Source organism: Bombus pascuorum, chromosome 8 (genome assembly GCF_905332965.1).
Source record: "Bombus pascuorum chromosome 8, iyBomPasc1.1, whole genome shotgun sequence".
NCBI classification, from domain to species: domain Eukaryota; kingdom Metazoa; phylum Arthropoda; class Insecta; order Hymenoptera; family Apidae; genus Bombus; species Bombus pascuorum.
In genome coordinates this window covers 11,847,418-11,863,907 of record NC_083495.1, presented here as the reverse complement: position 1 = coordinate 11,863,907, position 16,490 = coordinate 11,847,418, and the positions used below count along the sequence as shown (strand labels likewise).

The following is a 16,490-nucleotide window of genomic DNA, read 5'->3' as shown; positions in this document are numbered from 1 at the left end:
TAGTAGGTGAAGTAGAAGTCTGGTTATATTTTCCTAATTAAGTTTGTAAAAACTTTCTTTTTCACTTTTTCCAGATTACACATAAACAGACTTTTTAATTTTTTGGGTTGTAACGTATATATATATGCAATAATCAAAAGGAGATTGACACAAACAATGTGATGGTAATTTTTTATAAGAATCTTCTTTTTTAGGGATTTAAATGATTTCTTCTACCACAGATTAAATCTGCCAATGAATATATGTTGAAATTCACAATAAATGAAAGTGTCGGCGTATAGGATATACGGTGGCGGTATTTCATCGAATATCGGCATCGAGAATTAACGAGAGGACGTTTATAAATATTCAAACGGAGTTGGAAATCGTTCGCAAAGGACGTTCGATTCTTTGAATTTAATTTTAGAATGTTCTCTTCGAAAAATAGTGAACAATATATGATAAAACGTGGAGCAAACGTTGGTAAAAGGAATTAGCAAATTGTTTATTCAGCAGAGAGACGCGACAATAGCAAGGACCGGAAACGATTGAGAATTATTCATTGGCCAGATCGAATGTTTATTCAGAACGGTGCTTATTCGATGATCCTACCAAATCCTTCGCGACGCGACGTGTCACTGATACGATCGTCGTTTGATAGCTTTGACCATAGGTTAGCATGTTGAACGGACAGCCCTTTAAGTGAATCATCTTGCATCACTGACGCTGCCTCTCAATAGCCAGACTGGCGAGATTCAAAGTTGAACGTGATATGCGAAAGTTCAACTTCCGTTCGTGAAATCTTCCAATACGCGCATCGATGTTTCGTGGTAGAAATTATGTCCATGCATTGTCGCATAAATTATTCACGAACGTTACATTCAGTTGTTGGATAATTAATTATGTGAATAATCAAATTACAGATTTTTCGGATATACATATGAGCCTTTTAAAGATCAAACTGATCAATTCCGCTATGTACGAAAATATCGATTTTACGTTGTCAAGGTATATAATTAATGCGTCTCAGGAGACGAAAGCTCGTTTTCATAAATTTATTTATCATAAGAAGATGGTATAAAGAATTGTAAATTTTAAAGGGAATTAACAAAAATAATTAGTTTTTTAATCAATAGTTTTTAATAGCTCTGTGCGTTTTAATTTGTGAAATTAATCAGCGTGACTTCTAAGCGACTCGTACTTATACTTTTCGTGAAATTTAAAAGTCTATTCTGCTTCAGCTCAAAAAGAAGCTTCGTCTTTCATATAAAATAATCTAAACAAATCTCTTCCGCATTTCTCTTACTTTATTCCACACAACTGCTTCCGCATACTTAGACAAACTTCTAATTTTCTATAATATCAAATCTAGAGAAAAACAAAGTTTTTATCGACAGAGAAACTTCCAAGAAAAACACGACAGTCAATCTCGACATTAGTCAACTCTTCCTCCAGATTACCTCAAACAAACTACCATAATTTGCTATCATTTTCGCATTTCACCTCGCTATCTCTTCCAAGCTGTCATCTATCCCAACCAAGGAAATACGAAAGACGCGTCCTGCCACTGTCGAGTACAACTTTCCATTGATTCGATACACAATACGTTCTCGAAGCATCGCGTCAGTCGCACTCGCGAGGATCTCATTACTCCTGCGTGTATCAATATCATCTTTGCTCGTTGCTCTCGTCCTCTCGGCTCTGTCCTCATCCCAGTGGAGTGGCGACGAGCGCAGTACCGCCAGGCGAATCGATATTTACACGTCCAGAAATAGACCGACCACGGAACAACTCCCAAGCCGAGGGCGCACCAGCTCCTCTGCAACGTCGTGCCGGTGGATCCGCCCTGGGAAAAACTTTGTTCTGGTCCCTACACGTGACCCTCTTCTGCGTGGTGCGTAGCGTTATTTCCTTTGAGGAAAAGTCGACAACGCCGGAAATAACCGGCGGCCGATCGAAACGGAAACATCTGCACGACCTCGCCCCGATCACGCACTGATCAACTCATTTTTCCCATGGCTCACGACTGACGTCGATCGTAATCGATGGACCGAAAGAATTATCATGCTAACGAGCCTCTGTCCACCTTTTTTTGCGTTAACAAAAATCTCTGTCTTCTTCTAATATCGTTTCTCTTCTCTGTTCGTTTGTTCCTTTCTATTCGTAATATACATATCGAGGTAATCGAAGTTAGAGATGGTTTTAGTGAATTGAAATGGTAAGAAGAGGTTTGCAGTTGTGTTTCTAGTGGATTTTGCCGAGTGTACTAGGAATCAGGTACCTTTTATTAGGTGGCAACGGTCGATCAAGTAATCTGCTTGCAGTTGTTACTTAATGTCAAATTCATTTACACTTGAATTATATTGATCGATATACTGGTGAATAAGTATGATCGTACAATTGAATAGCTGATAGAGGTTTGTCCTGTTTCACGGCTCAGTGTTCGATATTGCTCGTTTAACGTTCTTTCAATTTACCCCGTCCTTCTACTTTTCATTCCTTTACTTATCCTTCTTTTCATTAATTTGTTTTCTCACTCGTCCATTAATGTAAAAATCGTATCAACGATAATTCATTCTTCCCGATTTTCCAAGATTCATGAAACTCTGTAAGCGACCGTGAATCGTCGAAATTATATGCAATGGAACGCCAACTGACATGGAATGAACGTACGTGGTCTTGAAGGAAATTGCGCGAAGATTGAGGACACAGTAACATTCCATCCCCAGAGTGACAGATCAGGCAGTAAAAAAAAAAATATATATAGGATGCTGTCGAAAGGACAAGGCAAAAGAAGTCGCGGCTCCGGTTCCTCCTGCTTCGATGTAGGTCGCTGTCCGAGATTCAAGGACGCACTCGATCATTCTCCCCCTGACCTCGCGAGAGCAATTTCAGGTCACACATTTATCGGCTCGTGAAAAACTACGACGAAAGGATATGCTCTCGCCTGGCATCCACGTCGTTACGATCACCCGGTCTATTCAATATCCTTACGGTCCTGACGTTTAAGGTATCGACAACCTATCCACGATATTTTCTGCAGAAAATTTGATTTCCCAGTCGTTCGCCTTCTTTTTCTAGAACTGATCTGTTTCTTTACTTTCCTTCAAAACACGTTGAAAGAAGAATATATTGCTTGATCTTGTCACTTTGGAAATTGAAATAGCTGAGTTTCAGTGGATTTTAGATATAACGGAAAGAATTTATATCAAATTTCACATAATTTGCTTTGTGATTATTGCTCGAATTTAAAATTTGGAAGCTGCTCTATATTTATATATTAGCTCTATATTATACTGTTTGGAAATAGAATTTTATATTATGGAAAAAGAATAGGAAATAATTTTATAATATAATTAGTTGAATTTACGAGAAACCATTATATATAGAAGGGGTTGAGAAAAATGAAGAAAAAATTACATCATTAATAAGCAATTAAATTTTCATCAAATGAAATTACGTTAGAGATCTGGTTAAATGTTTCAACGTTTTTAATGAATTTATATAAAAATTGTCTATTAGTGTTAGATATTCTTATTGACCGTAATTTTATTCAATATATATTTTATTAAATTATAATAATAGAAGTGTTAATCATATATTGTTATTCTTCTGAGCTTTTCACGTTTGTCTTACAAATCGTTAAGAGGAAAATTCACAAAGAATTATGTAGGTGTTTAAATGAGACATATTGCATGAACAATTTCGCAAAAATCAGTCGCTAAATTTAAATCGTACACATCATCATATACATTATACATGATATAATCAAACATTATTGGTGCATGAATATTGTTATTATTAACGAAGTGAATAATATACAATTGTTCCGTTTCTAATTTATCCTTTGATACAATCACAGCTGCAATTTGAATACGTAGTTTACTAAATTATATTAACCCACCATGTTACGAAGAGACTATTGTGTTTAGCCTTAACATGTGTATGTATGTTTGTTTATGCCTTTGCAAACTTAAAAACGTTGTTACGTTTACAAGACCCGATCGATTCGTGTCCGTCAAGTTGTAGGCTATGTAGGATATAGGAAAACAGTGTTTTCAATAAAAAATCAAGATCACCTTCAGTTTTTTTAAATGACATTATACGTGTCAGACTTCATAGAGTTGTAGTTGACGTCAACAATCGACCTTCATTGTTTATTGTAGTTGGTAAATTGAAATTGGAGTACCCCGATCGTTCTTACAGAAATTCATTAATCTATTTAATTTCATCTATCTTAAACAAAAATCTTCATTAATCTGATTACATCTGAGATTAAACTGTCAAACAAACAACGCTAAGGAAAATTTCCACTAATCAAATAACACAATTTCAAGCACGATCGTATTAATTTTATTGGAACGGTAAGCGATACCCAGAATTGTATGCAAATTTTCAATTTCCACGATACGCGCTTCCGTGTAGACAAAGGACTCTTTGGGGATGCGAAACGCAAGGAATACTAAATGGCTCTATACTTATTATTTATTTCCTCGACGTGCGACTAATTTTATTTTCGGCCGCCTTGGAACGAAACAGGATAAAAATTACAACAGCGTCGTAGAAGGCTGCTGCCAAAAATAATCTTAGTCTATGGTTATATATATACACGCACTATGTATGATAAATACGTCGAAGAAGAGGTTCTCCAAAAATCGTTTCTCGTTCTACTTAGACTTTTTCGAACGTTGTACATAATCGAGAAGCGCAGAGAAAGAGAGAGTCGAAACGTTCAACCGGTATACGCTAATTAAACGTGTTGCCGAGATAATAAGATTTCAGGGTCGTGATACAGATAGCTCTCTTGAAGCTTGTCGCAGAGCTTAATTTTACGCCATCGTTAAATCATCGATATTTCAGAATACCTTCTTCTTTGATTACATAGAATATCGTAGCCTATATTTATTAATATTCCATCTTTGATGCAGGAGTTATTGAACCTTTCGTAGTCGAGTAGGTGTTGGATATTCCATTTTGTTTTGTTCTTTTGTTGGCTTTATCAAAGATTCGTGTTGAGGGAATTTTTGAGTACCTTTGTTTTTATCTTATATCTTAGAAAGGATTTTACTTTAGTTAGCGTTCAATATAAAAAGGAAACTGACTTTAAAATGGAATGTTTCTGAATTTTTTAGATTTCGCATCTGAACTTTGCAGTTTTTAAATTTTTCAATTTTCAAATTTTCGAACTTTGAATCCTGAATTTTTGCATATTCCGATTCGTGGATCTCCAAATTTTTGAATCTCCGAATTTCAGGCTCCACGTGTTTTTTCAGATTTCCTTGTCTATACATTTCTGAATTTTCAAATATTCCAATTTTTCAATTATCGAATCTTTCCACAAATTTCAAATTTCAAATTTTTCAACTCCTCTATCCCCAAGTTTTCTAACTTTTATACCTCCAAACTTTCGTACACCTTTGGTCGATGAGATAAGCAATTTGATACTAAAGCAAGGTGATTCAATGATTTCTCAATTTTCCAATTGGAAGCGACAGGCACAGGTACACTTCTGAGACCGAACACGGTCATTGCGTCATCATACGCGATACGTCGAATCACGAGGTTGGCGATATTCGCATTTTTTTAAAGCAAAATCACGATGAGTCATCGTGCAAGAGTACTTCGAATATTCCAAGAATATACAAAGGCCACGCTTTACTCTTTCCGCCTGTACCTTCGATTTCTATTAACGAACGTCCATTCATTCGACGATATCAGCCTCGTCCACGAACATATGCGTAATTCCTATATATTTAGCAGAGAACTTCAGTTATATATTATGTTGGCAACTAAGTGATTGCGGATTTTGTCAATACCACGTAATGACAAAGTCCGCAATCACTTAGTTGCCAATCCAATAGATCTCATGCTGACAATGCAATGCAAGTAAACTCGAGCTCGATTGAATACATTTATATCGTTCAAAACTCCTTGCGAACTTCTACGTTCGATTATCTAGAACAAAATTTCTTACCTTCTTTTGTTCTATCATATTTTCTTCTCGAGTGACAAATTGTAACACTTCTCGCATATTGCGACGTAAATTATAATGCATGTTATTACACATAAAGTCAAATATAAACGACGTTTTAATATTAACGAGCGACTGGAGTCGACGGTTCGCGATTATTCAGCTATTTAATTATATCAAGCTCGGTATTTACAAAGATGATTAAACCAAAGTCTAAGAATATCGATCGAGCCTTCAACTCGCTAATATCTCGTTTCCGATTTCCTTGTTTATCTCGTAATCTCTCGTGCACGTAGAAAGAGTAATGAAGATGATTTTAAACGTTGAATAGATTAATTTCGGTCAAAATTTAGAATCCACGAAGCGCGATAATTTCTTTCATTCGTGAAATTCTGTTCATACGTGATGCTTGAAAAGATTCTTTCGTTACGAACTTTTCCTCTCTTAAAGGATATTTCTGCGGAGTGAAAGAGGCAGGGAAAATATTTATGGAAATCAGCAAGAATTGTTTAATCAAAGCGAATCTACAAATCCATTCTGACGAACGTAAAAAAGTATACAATTTACCTTTTTTTATTTGTGAAAAGATTGCGTATAAAATACGACGTCTCGTGACGTTTCAATTTGCTTAGGATCAAACTCTTGACGCAAATTGAGTCTTAAGAAATATCTGCGATATGAGTCGCTGATGTTTTCAATTTATATTTCAACAACAGGTAAATAGATATTAAAACACCGATACCGATGATCATGTATATACCTCCTTATCGAATCTTTGTTTCATTTCGCATTTTAAACCTATTTTCCATCCCTTTCTCGAATCTCATCGATTGAAAAAGAAAGAGTAGAAAATATATCGTGAAATGAAGAATATGAATGATATTAAAAATACGTACACTCATCGCACCTTCGACCAATCTGAATAAAAGTAAATCCCTGAAACAACCTATCTATAAAAGGAATCTACATTACATTCCCTATCTTCCTCGAACGTCCCAATTTACTAGAACGCAGAATTTAATATCACAATATCGCTCGACCCACATGTGTACGACGTCGGCCGTGATATCGGATTAAAATACACGTTTGACCCGCGCAGACCTCTTGACGTCACCGACGACGACGTCGAGGAACGAAAGGGAAGAAACATATCAGAGGGTTGGCGAATCTTCGAAACCGACGCTACCACCCATTCCAGTTGGAACGATATCTGACGGGAGGAAACGACCGACTTTCTCTTCCTCCCTTTCTCAACCGCAAACTTTTCGTATATGTGTGTAGTACTTGGTGGAAACGATATGAATGACGTCATAGAGTAAAGCGTTAAGTAGGGTCATAAATTGATCTAACTGCAGCTAGAACCTACGCACGTAGGTATCTGTGCTAGTTTTATGAAATGCATTTACAATTTAGATAACGTCTATTAAAATAATCATTTTTGCAAAAACAAAAAATTTAGTTAAGTGCGTTTAATGCGGTTTTGCATTTCTGCGCGTCGCATAGAATTTATACGTACATGTAGAAGTTTCTGCTTAGGTAAGCCTAACTTTCAATTATGCTTCATAACATAATACTTTATTGATCTATTGTGGGACATTCATAGCATGATAATTTAGTGCTTTTTTTTTTAATCAATGTCTATAATCCTTAGCAGTTACTCCGATGTGTCATAAAATTGAAGCTCTCAGAGTATATTGATAAAACTTGAAAGCAATCCGATAATGTATAATAGAAGTTACAAGACATTTATTGCAAATATATTCTTCATAAAAGATTGATATACAACGTGAATAGCGGTTTAATAGAAATTAATGATAAGGTTGATCTCACTAAATATCGTAGATTACTGAGGCAATCGATAATTGATTTTTGCGAAACCTACACTTGCAATAAATATCTTATATTGTAATTTCTACGTACATACATTCTCGGATTCGTTATAAATGTTACTAATATAATCACGCTAGTCGTGTCTCGATACAATGTTAATGAAATTTCAAAATGTTTCGTGTAACACGCACGTTGTCGTTTAACTTCTCAAAAGTTCTGTAAATAAAATCAGAATTACCTCTATTTTATCGCCCCTCATCGATATTTATTCTCCAAAAATTCTCTGACATCAAAGGCATCTCCGTTTTATCATTTCGCCAGACGAACACCATCTGATCTATTTACAATAGCAACCCGACTCGTCGAAGTAGCAGTCCCTTGGTAAATTTATTCGTGTTTCCACTAATGGAACACACGTCCTTCCGTCTGGTTCCGAAAATCGAAATTACTCTCGTTGAACTGCGCCATGAAATCGGTCAAACGTTACGAGGTACACAAGATGCTCGCAAACGGGAGTCTTTGATCTCGGCGAAGCGCACTCGTTATCACGTTTTAATCGATCGCACCGCCACAACTCGAATTAGTACTCCGGTTCCTCGCCCCAGTCACGGGGGTCGTGGAAATTAGGTCAGAGGCCTTGCCACCGAAAAGAGCAAAGCACTCGTCGAACCTTCTCTATACAGTGACTGATTTGGACATTTATAAAGATTTTCTGCGAAAAGAATATATTAGGTTATCGCAAAAGTTTCTTTCGTTTTATAAGGAAATAATAGATGCACAACATTTTTTTTAATAAAACAAAATGGATCATATATTATTTAATAAAATAATGAAAAAGAAAAGAGTTGTGCAATACACAAACTAACATCTTTTGGAAATATTTCTTCGGGAATAGATTGTGGATTCAATGATGAAATGTGTTATCATCGAATGTAACTTATGTCTTGATCTTGAAGAATTTTTTATGAGCTAGATGATTTATATGGTTAGGTGATTTATATCATCTTGGAGAATTGTAACACACGCATAGGAGTGTTTAAGTTTATTAAATTAAAGTCGAGGGTTGAGAATTAATGAGAATTTTAGAGAATAGACGACATGAATTAATTATTTCTTTCGAGGGGTAGTTTTTATTTAAAGATCTGTTTAAAAAAAATAGACACATAAAAAGATGCGAGGAAAAGACAAGTAATTTTTATTGTATTATTATTTTTTTTAACCTGAATTTAGAATCTTTTTCAAGCAGAGAATTATGAATAAAGATAATCAACTGTTTTTGCTGCAAAAAATTATAATGCCCTGTATTACCATAATACGGGTTTGCACTACCACATTTGTCACTTGTGTTCTTAAGTTACAATTTTTTTATATACATGCGAGAAAGAGATATGACTGGTTGCAATTGCGCAACTCGGTTTGCTTAAGCTACGTTGTGTCATAAATTTCATTAAGCTTTTATTAGTGTGTAATATACATGAATCTATTCAGAGAAAAGTTCGTAGAAATTAAAAGATAATTTATATGGTTAATCTAACGTGTAAATAATTCGGCAGTTCAAATTTTTATTAAAAATTTACTAACGAAGAATTTCTTATTTTTGTTTCAGGCACTTCTGTACCTGATACAGCTGTTGGATCCAATTGTTAAAGGCGATTATGTTATCGCTTATTTCCACACATTAACAACTAGCAACAACTATCCCAGTTTACATTGGTTGCGCGAAGTGTACAACGTGCTTCCTTACAAGTGAGTCTCTTTTCCTGTAACTCTATCTTTTTAATAATTATATTTTCGTTGCAAATGAGCTTGCTTCTACTAAGCTAAGATCAAAACTTTAAAATCAAATTTAAGAAGACGTGGATTAATTAACGTTTATTATATATAAAGATAATTTTAATTTGATATATGGTATATTTAAGGCCATTATATAATATTATATATAATTATACATATTATATATATATTACAATATTATATCAATTATATATAAGACCAAGTATATAATACTAAAGTTATTTTGAATACGTAAATATGTATGATCTAATACTAATATCTATAGAATACAACAGCCCATTTCATTTTCTGAATTAGAACTTTACTTTAGAAATTAAATTTTAAAATATACCTATTTCAGGGACACTTATTTATCATTTCATCGTGCTATATACTGATCGTAGCAATTAGTCGTATATAGCAGTAATTTAAATGATACGTAATTTTATGCATAATTCAACGTTATGATCATGAAAAGTAAATTGACGTATTAGATGAACAAAAGTGATGCAACGTAGACAAGGATTTCTATCGACAAAACTAGTTCTTGTGAAAAAAAATTTTCTATTCTAAATGAAAAATTTATTCAACGTGTTATATATCTGTTAACATTTTTAATCAAATGCATGTCAATGAGTTATACACGTTAAATATATATCAATATACATTAATATTAAAATGTTCTTATTGCAGGTATAAGAAGAACCTGAAACACTTCTACATTATCCACCCGACTTTCTGGACTAAGGTAAACACGAAACCAATGAACTACTCGAAAATGTATCAATTTTCCCTATTGATGTCTATCGATATATCAATTTTAGTGGAAAATTTTTACACATTCAGAAACACTATCATAATTCAGTATAATAAATTTGAATAAGAATCGATAAGGAGTGTCGATAAAGTCCAAGTTTTAAGGCGTAATAACGTCTTCTATTATTGTATTTCCCACATTTGTGTTCCATGTTAATCACACGATCGTATCGAACTTCCTGCTTTTCCGGTAGCCATTTAACAAACGCATTTTCGCGCTTGCGATTTGCAAATTCATGCAAACACATCCTTGACCCTCCGCGAGACCAATCCGTATCTTGTGAACTGGATCTTGCATTGTTAGTGAGACAAAATGTTCTCAAAGGAACCGCGAAATAAGACAAACGACGATGTCGATGAAGCGGAGGAAAATAATTGGACCTCTCCGTTTTTCTTTCTCCTTGTCTTGTGTTTAAGAATAATGATAGTGTATAGATCGTTCTAATATGATTTAATCGATAAACTGAAATATCTCGTTGATTTGAATAAGTGTGAAAATGTGATAATATCGAACTTGCGAATGTAAATGTAGTAATTCCATTGTTATCTATTGCAGATGGTGACGTGGTGGTTCACGACGTTCATGGCTCCAGCCATCAAACAGAAGGTTCACAATCTACCTGGAGTAGAGTATCTTTATGACGTGATGTCTCCCGAGCAATTGGAGATTCCTGCGTATATCACGGAATACGACATGACGGTACGGTCTCTTTACAGTTCCTTTTATGGTATTAACAAGGAGATACGCAAGGTTCTAAAAACTAGATTCTGAATAAAGTAAAAATAACCGGCATATTGTATAAAGTAGTAAAATAATAGAAAAATGTATTGAAATAGTAGATATTTCTAGAAGTTCAGTACATATATCACAGATATAAAAAAATCTCATAATTAAGAAAAAAAGAATAGTTTATCATAGTGCTAAACATATATCAATTTCTTCAAACTTCACAAGACTGAAAGATTTAGATGTGAAAGAAGATGTGTTAGAATAACAAAAATATTAACAAAATTCTTTGAATTATTTTTGATATTCACAATGTTAAAAGAACAGACGTTACATTAAATTGTTTCGGAGATCTCATAGAATGGAAAGATCCAGATGGAAAACAATGTAGAAGAAAATATTAATCATGTGAAAAGAATTGAATTGAAGTAAAACATTGAGTGGAAAGAAATTACCAAATTAAATTGAATTAAATATTGCATTAAATTTTACAATTAAAGATCACCATGGACTGCAATTTTTTCTATGAAAAAAATACATATTAAGAAGATAATTCCCAATTACACCTAATATGAAATATTGCAGATAAACGGCATGAGGTACTACCAGCCAGATCCAATCTCGTCGTCACCCTCGACGTCCACGTAACTCTCCGACCCGGCCTCCCAGCCAGCGAAGCACTGGACAGAACGAAGCTGTCGGATCGACCGTTCCGCTCGATAGTATGGTGTCCGTAATGACACACGCGTGTTCCCTCGTGTACCGACCACCGTATATCGCTTCCGCCAGTTCGGCACGATCACGTTCTAAGGAAATCTGCCAAAGGAGGCGAGTTGCTGATCGATCAAAGACAGTCGGTTCCTCAAAAGCGGCAAAAGTGCCTAGCGATGGACGGGAAACGTCGAAGACCTTGGAAGATGAAGAATGGTCGGTGCTTCGCGCGACAGTTATTTCCCGATTGGTCGCTGAAGAATCAAGAAACCACTGCCCATCTGTCTGTTTCTCGTTACGAGTCGCATGCTCTTTGCTAGAAGAAAAGAGATTTCTTCCGGCTCTTTAGATTTCCTGTGAAGAACGTTTGGCCGTACATTGACCGATGCTGGACTATATCGAAAAAAATAACACTCGAGAAACACCAAGAAATCAATGAAATCGAAGATCGAGGGAGTAGGAGAATCAGGAAATTGCAATTCGCGTGCTGCGCGGATATCGGCTGCCAAAACACCAATAATCAGTATTCTCGTCGTCGTTGTTACGATGGAACGTGGGATCTTGTTGTTCTTATATATAGGTAGCTATTGTACGGTTTTAGAATCAGAAAAGGAGCGTTGTTGGTGGATATATGAGGAAAAGGGCGTCGACGACGAACCGTAGAATTAAATGACGGCTTAATATAAAAACTGTCGATCGCTTTTTTGTTATTTTCTTATCCGTCGTTGTACAGCAAAAAGTGTCTATTCGATTATTGTACATCGTATTTTATTATGTCACGTCGTTGGTGAATGATTCGCGGGCCGCTGGCACGCGGTATTTTCGATATATGTAGAAAAAGAAAATTATGAAGAGAATGATATATAATGTTGCAACTTCTCGGCTGACAGGATGTAAAGAACGACAGGTTCCTCCCGTGGCGCTACGGCTTCGGTTCTTTAGCGTGGATCGTTTAAACCAACGTGTGGGACTGATTAACGTTAAGTGCTCGTTCAGTACGAACTTCGGGTTTGTCCACGATGGGTCAATTTAGTGTCGTCTTAAGATCGTTCATTTCCATATTGTAATCTTGTAATGAAATGAAACGAACCCCAATGACGCCTAATCGATTCATATTCGACGTGAATGAGAATGCCAAAAAAATTCAATGGCTGAGCACCGAGGTCGTACTCGCGGTTCAATTCTAGATTAGATGAAGCAATAAACTTTAAAAGCTTTCTCGCGACCTATATACATATGTATAGCGTGTTCAGTTCAAATATAAATACACTATTTTACATCTAATTATTAAAATCTATAAACAAATTTTTCATATGAAAGTTGATTTGACGGGAGAAATATAATTTGAAACTTGAATCATCTTCCGAATTTTTCAAATTTTATTCAGTGTTCTACGTTAAATCGAATAACTTTCATCTAAAAAATTTGTTCACATTTTTTAACAGTTGAAAAATTAATAGCATATATATATATATATATATAAATCGGATGTACTTTATACACATATGTATATATTTCGTGAGACAGGATCGTTATACTCGTTGTTAAGCATTTTTAGAAGCTCGAAGTGGCGAAACAAAATGTTGACGATATCGCGTTCGTAGATCACGTCGATTAGCCCATTTTTCTCGCGCCGTTTCACTCTCCTAAGAGTTTAGTCGAATCAGAATCATTCATCAACCCCCTAAAATAAAAAAGAACAATTATTGGCTCGTAGTGAATGAACGAACTAAGAATAATGGGTTATAATTGACCGTACCTCCGAGTCAGAGATGTGTGTATATGTTCTAATTTTATTATTATTAACTCCAAATATAGTTCAAGGATGCTTGATCGTTGAGATATCTTTTTATTACTTTTTATTGTGTTGGTGATGTTCGTTGACGTTAGAATAGCGTTAGAATAGAGTTTCATTGAAACAAACGTGGAATGAGAGTATCCATTCATCCCAATAAAAGATCAGTTTACTTGCTCGTTATTCTGCGACGAAAATGGTGTTTTCAAAAACTCATTTCACATTATCCAAGCTTTTTATTTCAATATTATCGAACAAGAGACACGTACTTGAATTTTTTTCTATTTCTTTACATTATTTTATTACATTACAAGCATATCACGATTCATTTGCGTTGATAAAAATATTTTGATAGGTTTGCATATATGAATTTCCTGTACAGTATGCACAACATGCTATTGACGTAACTTCTCTGAACGTCTTAATACTCTTCTATAAATAATTTCGCTTCAAGGAACCGTATCATGTAATCAGCTCTTTCTAAAATCTTCCACGAACATTCTGCAAGGATTTAACTGCTTTGTAGCTCTTTTATGATTAATTTAAATACTTCATAAGCCTTCATCCACCTTCTTTTTTTTTATCTATAAAACATGAGATATTTGTTACGGTCATTAAAGAGTCCATATCTTATCTTCTCGAAAAATAATTCCTGAAGTTTCCACAATAATTTCTACGATTTACGTACATTTTCATGATATTCGGTTCGTGTCTCTGTTCCGAGCTTTTTCGGTTTAAAAATTACGTACACGGGACACGAGTGGACTTAAACGTGACGTGAAATCTTAAGTCATTCGTTTGGTCGATCGACCGTGTCACGTGACGATTCTTTTCGACGATTTACGTTGAACGACCTCACTGTCCGTCCCTGACAATCGTTTATAGTAAGTAGCCAAGCGTCGCGCAACGTGTCGTCCAAACATCCTCGTTGCCATTTGTTGTTTTTGAAAAAGAGAGATACTTATCGATTGTTGAGTACGGTTTGGACGATCAGACGTTGCTCTTGTTACGGCCATGTAAACATGTTGAAGCAGAGAATTGATTCGTACGTTGATGTCGTAGATAAGGCGAAGATTCGTGACAATATGCAATTACTGCGTGCTTAGCGGAGGCTGAGATTCTATCCGAAGCTCTTTAAAGTCCTAATCTAGTCAAATATCGAGGTCAAGTACGATTAGAGACTAAACCAATGGAAATATTGAAACATATTAACTTTACACCTTGGTGCACACTTAATTCAGTAATTTAAGTGGATTTTAATACCAAAGATAATTTGCAAACGATGTGCGTAAACTACCGTAGTGAACATTTAAATTTTCTACCTAGGATGGATGCTAAAAAAACGATAATCGGAAATGACCTTGAAATCTCGATCACGATCGTCAAGAATTTCTTTAAAAAAATTTCTTGAAAAGAAAAGACGAGAATACAAATGAACATTGAATCATAGATTTTTGCTTCTCTGATCGACTGTAATAGGACTTTAAAAGAGACATCCGAGCATTAGGCTTTACGCTTAGAAGATAATCTACGGCTTGGAAAAAAGAAAAAAAGAAAAAAATAAAGAAACTAAATCGAAGCCGCTGTTCCCTCGCTTTTAGGGGCTGCGAAATGGAAACGATCAGACCGAACGAGAAGAGCTTGTAAAACTATGTGTGGCCATAGGCGTTTTCGATCGGTGCTGCTGTACACCTTAGAATTCCGAGATTCACGTTTACTTTCCGAACTTTTCTGGTTATGCACAACCACAAAGCATTGTGATCGATGGCTCGAACACACTCGATTGTGAGTCATTAACCAAATGAAGCTCAGAGTAAATTAAAAAGATAGTAACTGATTGATACCTGTCTAAAAATACACGTTGAAAGTATGAAATGGAGAATTTTTTCTATATATGTATAGGAACCTTCGTTAAAAAGGAAACTAAGGTTCTTGATTAAAAATCTGTTATAAAATTGTTAAAAAAGGAAATGGGCTCACAATGATATTTTCTTGAAAGATTAACGCGAATAATAAAGAAAAAAAATAATCTTCATGTTTTCGATCTGGTTTTTTCACAGAATCAAAAAGTCTACGATAAGATCGCCACGTGGATCATCGAGATAACTTAGAAGAGATATTGTTCTATCAATCGTGCTGAAATTCATTGTTAACTGCGTTTCACTAATCGCAAATTTGATTAATTAAACGGTAATTATAAAATTAATCGTTGAACGCAGTCAGCGTTATTAAAGGTGAATTTTATATGAGGGAAAATATATATTAAGATTGTCGATCGTTTAACAGATGTATTCTTTCCTGAAAAAAAAAAAAAGAAGAAAAGAAGATAAATTATAACGTCAATCGATTTACACGCAATTTCATGCGAATTTCTACTTGGCTGTTGTTCTTCCTTTCGGAGAACGAAATATCGTCGACGAAGGAGAATGAAAACACAAACTTTATGTTTTTTAGGCGGAAGTTTTTTACAAGAAACGAAGATCAACCCGGTAAGAAACAAGATCGGAAGCTTCGGAAACTACACGTGCATTATTGTGTGTATACATCGTACGCATTACGATATACCGGTTAAACTAATTGTAATTGTTGTCGCGATGGTAATAGATTCTAATTAATCGAGGTATATTTTTCTCTCGGTGCCGATGCACGGCCTGTAACAGGTGCACACCTTGCCCTTTCGTCTGTTTTTTTATAGATCGAGCAATAAACGTATTGTTTCAACAGAAGAACTGTTTAATTCACTTCCAGACCACGTGACGAGGAATTTATCTTTTTTAGTGGACGTGCAAAAGGACAAAGAAGGGGAAGATATGGAGTACTATTATCTTATCGCTGAAGATATTTATAGTGCACAAGTTGAAAATTAGTGCCTTAATTTAGAATAATTT

At 35.1% G+C, this 16,490-nt stretch overlaps 1 protein-coding gene across 3 annotated transcripts in view; it reads left to right on the top strand.

Annotated features, from left to right (window-relative positions):
- LOC132909683 (protein GDAP2 homolog) overlaps positions 1 to 16,331 on the top strand; it is a 67,881-nt gene extending 51,550 nt beyond the window's left edge. For all 3 annotated transcript variants that reach the window (XM_060964631.1, XM_060964633.1, XM_060964632.1), the window contains exons 9-12: positions 9,387 to 9,526; positions 10,247 to 10,301; positions 10,926 to 11,069; positions 11,682 to 16,331. In XM_060964631.1, the coding sequence (XP_060820614.1) occupies positions 9,387 to 9,526; positions 10,247 to 10,301; positions 10,926 to 11,069; positions 11,682 to 11,744 (402 nt within the window). In that variant the 3' untranslated portion in view covers positions 11,745 to 16,331. The remainder of the gene's footprint in view (positions 1 to 9,386; positions 9,527 to 10,246; positions 10,302 to 10,925; positions 11,070 to 11,681) is intronic.
- The last annotated feature ends 159 nt before the right edge of the window (positions 16,332 to 16,490 follow it).